This window comes from Sinocyclocheilus anshuiensis, unplaced genomic scaffold (assembly GCF_001515605.1).
Source record: "Sinocyclocheilus anshuiensis isolate Anshui unplaced genomic scaffold, SAMN03320099.WGS_v1.1 scaffold631, whole genome shotgun sequence".
Lineage (NCBI taxonomy): Eukaryota > Metazoa > Chordata > Actinopteri > Cypriniformes > Cyprinidae > Sinocyclocheilus > Sinocyclocheilus anshuiensis.
The window spans coordinates 1,380,198-1,390,687 of record NW_015548268.1 but is presented as its reverse complement, the minus strand read 5'-3'; the positions used below and the strand labels follow the sequence as shown (position 1 = coordinate 1,390,687).

General features: G+C 39.3%; 1 protein-coding gene across 4 annotated transcripts in view; it reads left to right on the top strand.

Annotated features, from left to right (window-relative positions):
• The window catches only part of LOC107655707 (collagen alpha-1(XV) chain-like), a 58,674-nt gene extending 52,302 nt beyond the window's left edge, over positions 1-6,372 (top strand). For all 4 annotated transcript variants that reach the window (XM_016443284.1, XM_016443285.1, XM_016443283.1 and 1 more), the window contains exons 40-42: positions 1,832-2,029; positions 3,198-3,307; positions 5,879-6,372. In XM_016443284.1, coding sequence (XP_016298770.1) covers positions 1,832-2,029; positions 3,198-3,307; positions 5,879-6,137 — 567 coding nt within the window. In that variant the 3' untranslated portion in view covers positions 6,138-6,372. The remainder of the gene's footprint in view (positions 1-1,831; positions 2,030-3,197; positions 3,308-5,878) is intronic.
• The last annotated feature ends 4,118 nt before the right edge of the window (positions 6,373-10,490 follow it).

The following is a 10,490-nucleotide window of genomic DNA, read 5'->3' as shown; positions in this document are numbered from 1 at the left end:
GTGTGAGTGTGTGTGTGTGTGTGTGTGTGTGTGTGTGTGTGTGTGTGTGAGTGTGAGTGTGTGTGTGTGTGTGTGTGTGTGTGTGTGTGTGTGTGTGTGAGTGTGAGTGTGTGTGTGTGTGTGTGTGTGTGTGTGTGTGTGTGTGTGTGAGTGTGAGTGTGTGTGTGTGTGTGTGTGTGTGTGTGTGTGTGTGTGTGTGAGTGTGAGTGTGTGTGTGTGTGTGTGTGTGTGTGTGTGCTCATGTCAGGAGTCAGCTGTGTGTATTTATTCATGTGTTGAGTGTTTGGCTCCTGCTGCTGGAATCTTCTCCCCAGCAGCGGTAAAACCCAGAAAAATGCTCGTTTCACATCCTGCGCTTTTACAGCGTATCAGTCCCATGATGCAGTGCGCTGGACGCGCCGAACACGCTCTCAGTCCGACTCACATCACAAACATTCCCAGGCTGTCGTCCACAGAGACGAATGTGAGATTTGTCATGGTTTGGTTCTGAAAAACATCGGTCTGAAGATCACCAGGCCTCTAAAAGCGTCCCTGCGGCGTCCAGAGCTCCCGTTTTAGACTAAATTATGGTGCTGTCCATCTGCTGTTGGTGAAGATCGTCCAGCCGGTCTGGGTTTCTGAAGAGAGACGACGGCAAACACACACTCAAGCCACAGAATCTCTGCTTCTGTGTCTGTCTGTGCTCAGTGTGTTTGTGTGTTTCAGACTGAAGCGTTGATATATTAGAGAGCCACTTATACTCAATTCCTCCACAGATGGGATGATTCAGAATGACATCTGCCCATGACGATAGCTTGGTCTTCTAACGAAAAAAAATCTCTCCTAACTAATGCGGCAAACTATTCAGGGAACCCTCTCAGTATTAGAGGTTAAATTAATAACAGACCCCAAACTATTCATGTTCAGATCTAATAATCACACGCAAACAAAAACTGAAATGTTTGTATGCAACTCAACTGCACATGAGGTAGTTTTCATAAAAACTTGTCTTCATGAGAGATTTATTCAAACATACTTATATAATTTACAGTAATTAAGCTCTAGCTGTGAGCAGAGATAACTTTCCTGAGGTAAATGCAACATAAAGTCACATATTAATCACAAGCTGTTTTATTTGACATCTTTCTTTCGGTTGAAACACTGATTGATCAGTTACATGAGACATCTCAGGAAGCTGTACTGTATCTTTCAACACGTGTTTGTTTTGTGCTATAACTATCAAAGCGGACGAGACTGAAGCGCTACAGCACTTGATCTGTCACGCCACATTTAGGAGCATCAAAGCAGCCTTTATTGTTTGACGGTTAATATTGATGGACATTATTTCAGAGTTGAGACTTTGTTTCTTTTCAGAAGTAACAAAGCACAAGGCTCTTTGCAGTTTTTGGATGACAGACGCACTACAAATAATGGAAAAACTGCAGATCTGGCAACCCTTGCATGAATAATGGGTCATTTATAGGGTCAAATAGAACCTGTGTTAACAACTATATATATATATATAGAGGTGGGATTGCGTTAATGCGTTATTATTGTATATATTTAACATGAGGCATCTTCTTCACACTTATGAAGTTAAGTCATGTTAACTCGTGTTAAGTTACAATCACATTTACTGTTGTTTGGCAAGTCATTTCAATAGGAATCCACATGACTGGGAATTCTGCGTGAGGGGGAAAGATTTCCTAGGTTCAGTTCCCAGAAAGCTGCTTCGTTTAAAAGAGGCTTCTGACACTAGACGAGAGCTTTTCTCAGCTAATGTGACGCTGCTCTTCAGTCCAGATGAGGATAAATGGGTTAGGGTTGTCTTACGCGTGTCTCTGTGTCTCAGCTGAGGTTGGTGGCTCTCAACACGCCGCTGACGGGAAACCTGGGCTCCATCCACTCGGTTAATAAACTGTGCAGGACTCAAGCTCAAGCCATGGGCATCAGAGACGACTACAAGGCCTTCCTCTCACACCACCTACAGGACCTGATTGACACCGTGCAGCCCATGTACCGAACAAACCCGCCGATCGTCAACCTGAGGGTAAAGCGGCTTTCTGTGATTCTTACTAATAATTCATGATCTCTCACGAGCGCTGTGAAGCTTCTTTGTAAAGATTTAAGGCCTGTGCTCAACTCTAGTGAGTACTGGTCAATGCATTTTCATCTGGCTGTTGTGTGAATAGACTTTTTTGTTTTGTTCTTTGTGTGAATAGGACTTAAAGGGATAGTTCACCCAAAATAATGAACCCTTTACTCTCCCTCATGCCGTTCCAAACCAAACTTAAGTTGTGATTTACTGATAACGTTCTCCTCTCGTGAGCTGGACATTCTGCTTCGACTGGATCATTGAGTCGAGAACTGGATCGTTTCAGTGTTTGAACAAATCATTGTTTTGTGCAACAGATCAAATGGTTCATTGAAAGCATGAAAGAATGTATTTGCTGATCATCAGTGCTCGTGTCATGAGCTCAAGAAGAGCAAAGGAAGATTTTAGTCAATAACAAATAACACTACTGTTCAAAAGATAATAAGAAATTCATACTTTTATTCATCAAGGACGCATTAAACTGATCAAAAGTGTCAGTAAAGACATTTATAATGTTACAAAAGATTTCTATTTCAAATAAATGCTGCTCTTCTGAACTTTCTGTTCATCTGTGAATCCTGAAAAATAAAATGTATCTCAGTTTCCACAGAAATATTGTGCAGCACAACTGTGTTCAACATTGATAATAATCAGAAATGTTTGTTGAGCAGCAAATCAGCATATTAGAATGATTTCTGAAGATCATGTGACACTGAAGACTGGAGTAATGATGCTGAAAATACAGCTGCGCATCACAGAAATACATTACAGTTTAACAGAGATTCACATAGAAAACAGCTCTTTTGAATCACGATACTATTTCACAATTTTTACTGTATTTTTGATCAAATAATTGCAGCCTTGGTGAGCAGAAGAGACTTCTTTCAGAAACATTAAAAAATCTTACCAACCCCAAACTTTTGAACACTTTTGCACACAAAGCTATGCAGTCACACTTTAATTGTGTCTTTCAAAGCTTTAAAGCCTCAGTTATATGAGAGAAGGAAAGTTGTGTGGGTTCAGAATGCCGACAGAGTTAACTGTCCCTTTAAGAGTCTAAACTCCTATATCAGTGTGTGCTGTGATGAGAGAAGCGTGTCTGATGTGTGCTGTGTGTCTGCAGGGTGAGCTCCTGTTCAAGAACTGGGACAGCATCTTCTCCAGTCCCCTCCTCCCCCCCGGCGTCCCGCTGTACTCCTTCGACGGGCGAGACGTGATGAGCGACCCCTTCTGGTCAGTACTGCATCAGCACACACTCACAGCTGCTCTGAAGATTAGAGGAACTCTTCTACAGCTTCTGATCCAATCAGCTTTGTGTCATTCTTTCATGCACATTTCAAGCAAGCGATCTGCGTTCAGTCCCCCTCATTAATTACTCAAACTCTAGTGATGATCTGGAGTAGTTCAGTGTAAGCGAGGACGGCCTGACCGCAGTGCAGACGACGCTGGCTGCTCCTCTGGCTCTCATATTTCTCCACCCATGGCTTTATTTTTGGTTCTGTGTTTATGTGTATTTATACTCCAGGCCGGTAAATATATCCTGGGATGAGGCCGTGACAGTGGAGCAGTAATTGTGGTCGGCTAGTAGCCGTTTTAGGCTTGTTTGTGTAGTTTGTGGATGTTTTGGGCGTTTCAGGACAGTTTCTGTATGAACAGAAGAGCAGCTGGTGTGTCACAAAGCCGTTCCCAAACACCACTGCTGTCTGTACTCCAGAGCATCACTACCTACACTGTTCTAGGAAAGTCCTGCTAACAATCCCATTAAGCTGTGAAAACATATCTTTCTCTGAACGTTTAAAATGTCTTAAAATGTTTTACAAACGATGATCAGATGTGTGACAGCGTGTACAGTTATGGATCATCAACTAGTCTGATTTATTCATCAGTATTGTATGCTTGTTTTTAAGTAACCAGTAGCCTTTGGTTTATGTCACAATATGACAAGTGAAAAACATTTAGCTGTTTCTAGAGGACGATGGTTTTAGGAGAAGGAACGTTCTCACTCTAGATCCTCAGCAAACTTCAAATTACTTTTAATTATTATTTAAATTAATAATAATAATAATAATTTTCATTTGATTTTAAATAAATATAGTTTTATTTGATTTAATTAGCTATAAAGTGCTAAAACTCTGAATATTTCCATCTTTCCAACTTTAATTTGTTCCCTGAGCAACTGTTGCGTTAATTGAAGAAAATTCAGTTCTTGAAACGTCTGGAATGATGATTAATTAATTGAGTTTATTTAATGTTTTATTTACTGACATTTCTAGTTTTGCTTAATCATTATAAGATCATATCAGAATTATATTTCAGGGGTCTTTGAATAATTTCTTGGATAATAGGAGCCAAAAAGTTTGAGAATCAGTGTTCAAGAGCATTTTATTAGACAAAAATTGGCACACATTCAGAATTTACAGTCTTTCTATACATTATAAATGTTGGATAAATGTTTATTTTGCATATACACTTCTGCTCACCAAGGCTGCATTTATTTGATCAAAAATACAGTAAGCCGTGACAGTGGAGCAGTAATTGTGGTCGGCTAGTAGCCGTTTTAGGCTTGTTTGTGTAGTTTGTGGATGTTTTGGGCGTTTCAGGACAGTTTCTGTATGAACAGAAGAGCAGCTGGTGTGTCACAAAGCCGTTCCCAAACACCACTGCTGTCTGTACTCCAGAGCATCACTACCTACACTGTTCTAGGAAAGTCCTGCTAACAATCCCATTAAGCTGTGAAAACATATCTTTCTCTGAACGTTTAAAATGTCTTAAAATGTTTTACAAACGATGATCAGATGTGTGACAGCGTGTACAGTTATGGATCATCAACTAGTCTGATTTATTCATCAGTATTGTATGCTTGTTTTTAAGTAACCAGTAGCCTTTGGTTTATGTCACAATATGACAAGTGAAAAACATTTAGCTGTTTCTAGAGGACGATGGTTTTAGGAGAAGGAACGTTCTCACTCTAGATCCTCAGCAAACTTCAAATTACTTTTAATTATTATTTAAATTAATAATAATAATAATAATTTTCATTTGATTTTAAATAAATATAGTTTTATTTGATTTAATTAGCTATAAAGTGCTAAAACTCTGAATATTTCCATCTTTCCAACTTTAATTTGTTCCCTGAGCAACTGTTGCGTTAATTGAAGAAAATTCAGTTCTTGAAACGTCTGGAATGATGATTAATTAATTGAGTTTATTTAATGTTTTATTTACTGACATTTCTAGTTTTGCTTAATCATTATAAGATCATATCAGAATTATATTTCAGGGGTCTTTGAATAATTTCTTGGATAATAGGAGCCAAAAAGTTTGAGAATCAGTGTTCAAGAGCATTTTATTAGACAAAAATTGGCACACATTCAGAATTTACAGTCTTTCTATACATTATAAATGTTGGATAAATGTTTATTTTGCATATACACTTCTGCTCACCAAGGCTGCATTTATTTGATCAAAAATACAGTAAAAACTGAAATATTATTACAATGTAAAACAGCAGAAATACACATGTATTCCTGTGATGCGCAGCTGTATTTTCAGCATCATTACTCCAGTCTTCAGTGTCACATGATCTTCAGAAATCATTCTAATATGCTGATTTACTGCTCAAGAAACATTTCTGATTATTATCAATGTTGAAAACAGTTGTGCTGCACAATATTTTGGTGGAAACCGTGATGCATTTTATTTTTCAGGATTCACAGATGAACAGAAAGTTCAGAAGAACAGCATTTATTTGTGTAACATTGTGCTGTAAATGTCTCGGCTCATGTGTGTGTGTGTGTGTTTCAGGCCTCAGAAGGCGGTGTGGCACGGCTCTTCAGAGAGAGGCAAGCGTCTGTCCGCTCTGAACTGTGAGTCGTGGAGAGCGGGTGACATGGCCATCACCGGTCAAGCGTCGTTCCTCTACAGCGGCTTACTGAACCAGCAAACACGCAGCTGCTCCAACCGCTTCATCGTGCTGTGCATCGAGACCAGCCACGACCATCAAACCCTCCAGGAGCTCCACAAGGCACAGGATCGCCACAGAAGATGGTTCCACAGATCCTGAAGCCCTCGGCGTCTGACGGAGGACCCATCGATCTCAGGCTGTGGCCACATGAACTTTAACACAACCAAAGCCATGGCTCTAGAATGTAAAGTGTATTGGCCGATTCCCAGTGTTGGACTGCGGAGACTGTGCCGTCATTTCTATGCACTGTACTTTTCATATTGTATTTTTTGTATTTTCCAAAGAAAAGTCTTTTTTGATCACGTCATTTATTTGTTTCTTATTCTGTTTGTATTTAATTTAATTTCAATGTTTTATTTATACAGCGACCGGACATCGTTCAAAAATGAGTATGGATAAATATGTCATTTAACTGTTCAAATGAATGATGCAATTGTTTATTTTCGTTTCTGGATACTGCATCCGTTTTACTGATATCAGACCACGTAATCAATCTGATGAAGAGATCAGATCACCATCAAATCACATTTTTATAGATTTTTTAAAGCAAATCAATTGAAGCAGTGTCTGTCTGTTGAATAAAACATTTTTTTCCAGTTTTGATCTTAAAGTGGCTATTATTTTCATATCACAGACTGCCCTGCGGTGAACCCGGATGTGAGAGTTGTGTCTGCTGATGAGCACGTGTCCTGATCTGCCGTCAGTGGGAATGGGAATGCTTCCGGCTGGTTGGGAGAGCTGGAGCTGGCATGAGTCTGGTGAGGTTTGCCACCCTCAGACTGGCACAGCGTTACGTCACCCGCCAACACACATTATTCATCAACATCACGTCTGTTTTCCCCTCACAATGGAGTGTTGTGGGAAAAATAATGTGAACTGACTTTAAGAGGTCACAGCTTTAAAGATGAATTCATTGCACATATCCAGGCTTCACTTTTTATCATGGGTCTTTTTAATTTGAAATGTACATTTCTCATTATTCACTGTAACAAAAGTCAAACTCTCAGTATTTTATAATTTTATTTTTTATGTATTTTAGTTTAGTTTGGTTTCGTTTTTATTACGCTCCAATTAAACAATTACAAGGCATTACTTCAATCCCAGCCGTAACTTTTCTTAACACTTTGTATCGCTTGCAATAATTGAGCACTGTAGACAGATTTCCTGCCAAAATAGTTCTTGTTGTTACTACTTTAAATGAGCTCATGCTACGCCTGCGTCCTACATGATCCGCTGGACGTCTCTCTCTTGTGAACGACAGCGGAAGCTAGAGATTACGGTTTATAGAGTTTTAAATATGGATATTTTTCTTACACAAACGCATCGATTCGCTTCAGGAGGCCGTTATTCACCCCCGGAGCCGTGTCGAGCACTTTTAATGATGGATGGACGCACTTTATTGGGCTTCAAAATCTCAACACCCATTCACTGCCATTATAAAGCTTGGAAGAGCCAGGACAGTTTTTAATATAACTCTGATTGGATTCGTCTGAAAGAAGAAAGTCATACACAGCTAGGATGGCTGGAGGCTGAGTAAATCATGGGGTCATGTTCATTTTTGGCTGAACTATGCCTTTAAGATTTTTATTATTATTATTATTTTATTAAACCTCATCATGTAACAAACAGACATTATCATCGTTAAATACAGCCACAAGCAGCATTTTACATTTTTGAATGCCACAAAATTTGGAGCAACTTTAACAAACCGAGCGGTCAGATGGGATATAGATCTGTAAATATTTCCCAATATTAGCTGTCATTAACACACTTAATGCTGTATATCAGTCCGCAATTAAACTGGCACTACTTTCCAATCAAACCTGACTGCATCATCTCAGTTATCATCATGATCTTGGAGGACTTCAGTATTAATGTAACTCATATTGTAGCAGTGTTCATCTATGATTGTTTTGTACAATGGAACAGAGTCCTGCTCTGTGATTGGCTCGTTTAGGCTCATTAGGGTAATGCAGGTTGCGGTGGCTGAGGATAAATAAAGCAGTGGTTTGGTAGGCCGAGCTCTAGCTGTGCACATGTGAAGCACATTAGAGAATCAGTGCCGTTTCCTGGTGCTCTTTCATCGGGTTCAGGCTCAATGCCACAACAGAGATGAACATTTCGACTGTGAGTATTAATTACAGTGCCACGCCGGACGTGACGGAAGCAGCACGTGGCACTTCCGGCACTCAGCTTATAAAGTAGCTCATTAAATACGCTCTTCAAAAGTTATTACAGTCTCCAGTTTTAGTTTAGCCTGGAACACCTACTGTAATTATCTCAAGTTATATCGGTTATGTCTGGCCTCAAGAGGCTGTCATTACCTTGCTAAACAGTGATTTGAATGTAAGGTGTCCTGCCCATCAGAGCACAATACTAGCTTTCAAAGCACTCAGCAGCTACACTCTCAGCAGCACATGCCACAGAAACACAATCAAATCAGTTCTGGCTTCTCTGGAAGCGTTGAGCTGAACGCTGTCTGCTGGGTTTAATGTAACGCTGCTGCATTCCATTTCCTTTGTCTTTTGTGATCGCTGTGCTTCCTCTTCCTCTGCGTGCTGAAGATATGCAGTCAGATTAGCAGCTGCTCAAAACATTAATTTGACATAATAACCAAGTTTAATCACATGCTTGCATATCTATCTATCTATCTATCTATCTATCTATCTATCTGTCTAACACACAAAACAAGTAGTGACATTGTAACAGTAACAAATAACAGTAAAGAAGTTGCTAACCAATGAATAACAAATAAATACTGTAATGTATGTACATGGATAGTCTCTGATTATATCAATCAAGACAGTAGTTGGTTTCTGTGGGTGTGCAGCTGAAAATGAATGAATTTTGCTGCATTTGATGGGTAACTGTAATATCCCCAGTAATATCTGCATTTGATCCGTTTCTGGAGAACTATAAAACTGTGAGTTTGTCAAAGTATTTCTCTCTCACCTCTTTATATTTGCTCCAATGAAGATCTCTCTCTCTCTCTTTCAATTCATTTCAAATGAGCTTTATTGGCGTGACCGTGTGACATATCACAATGTTGCCACAATACATGTCATTATTATACATATATGTTAAAATGTAAATGAATACAGAGAGCAGTTCAGCCTTCGTCCCTCATATGATGTCAGGAGGTGTACTGCGCTGTCGGGTGGATACACTTTTCTGTCTCTCCCAAAATATACGAGAGTTTCTCTATGGTGCTCACTTGCTGGAATTACAGTGAAACTTGAGAAACTTGTGTCTCTAATGTGTTTGTGCAGCTCGTCCTCCATGTTTATTGGTAAGGCCCAATCACTACTGTACTTCTCCAGAATGGAGAGGCTTTGGTGCAGTATTAAAAAATATTAAATAGAGTCAGGCTTGACTGACGCACTCCTTTAGTCTGACTGAAATAATCAGTCCTTTTGTCATTGATTTTGACACAGCATTTGATCCCATTATATATGTCCTTTATGATGGCATATGTCCTTCCTCCTATTCCACTTTGGATGAGTTTTAGGAAAGTCCATTATGCCGTACCTAATCGAAGGCTTTTTTTTTTTTAAATCAATGAAGCATTCAAATATTTTTCTTGTGTTGTCTGCTGAAGGTATTTTTGTATGAGTGTGTGGAGTGTATGGATGTGATCTGATGCTCTCTGTTTAGGCATTAAGCCAGTGTGGCAGTTGTTTAGAATCTTGTGTTCTTGAATGAACTGAACTGATCTGTCATTAATAATAGAGCAGAATAGTTTTCCGAGGTCACTGTGATGCCCCTATAATTGTTTGGGTCGTACTTCTCACCTTGTTTAAAAGTCAGATTTATCAGATTATCTGTCCAGATTTCAGGAAAGTGTCCTTATTTTAATAAGAGATTAGATCATTTCAGCATAGCATCTTTTAATTTGGGGCTGCTATGTTTCAGCATCTTATTAGATATTCCATCCAAGCCACAGGATTTTAAATGTTTTCTAGGGATGTCATTGCCTCTTAGTTCATTTAATGCTATGGGCTCGTCTAAATGGTTTTGTAGTGAACTCTAGGTTATGTAATTGGGAGGTCAGATGTTTTTGGGTAAGGGTTGGTTCGGATTGTGAATAGAATTTCCCAAAATGTTCAGTCCAGATGTTTGGGTCATGGATGGGAATGTGTTTGTCTTCTTTGGATTAATCTGAATTATTCCAGAATTCCCCAAAATAATTTTGATCGACTGCAATCTCCAATCTCTCAGTCTTGTCTATTTGTATTTTTTTTCTGTCTAAGCTAATGTTTTGTTGTTGTTGTTGTTGTTTCTAACTGTTGTTGTGTTATGGCTGTGTCTGATGTCTGATCTTTTTTGTTGTTGTTGTTGAAGTTTTGTAAGGCTGTTTTTCTTGTTTTCTCTCTCTCCTGCTCGTGTGTCCGTCCCCCTCTCCCACCCTCGGGCACATAACGGTATAAGTGCGGTGTTTTCTCATGGCTCCGT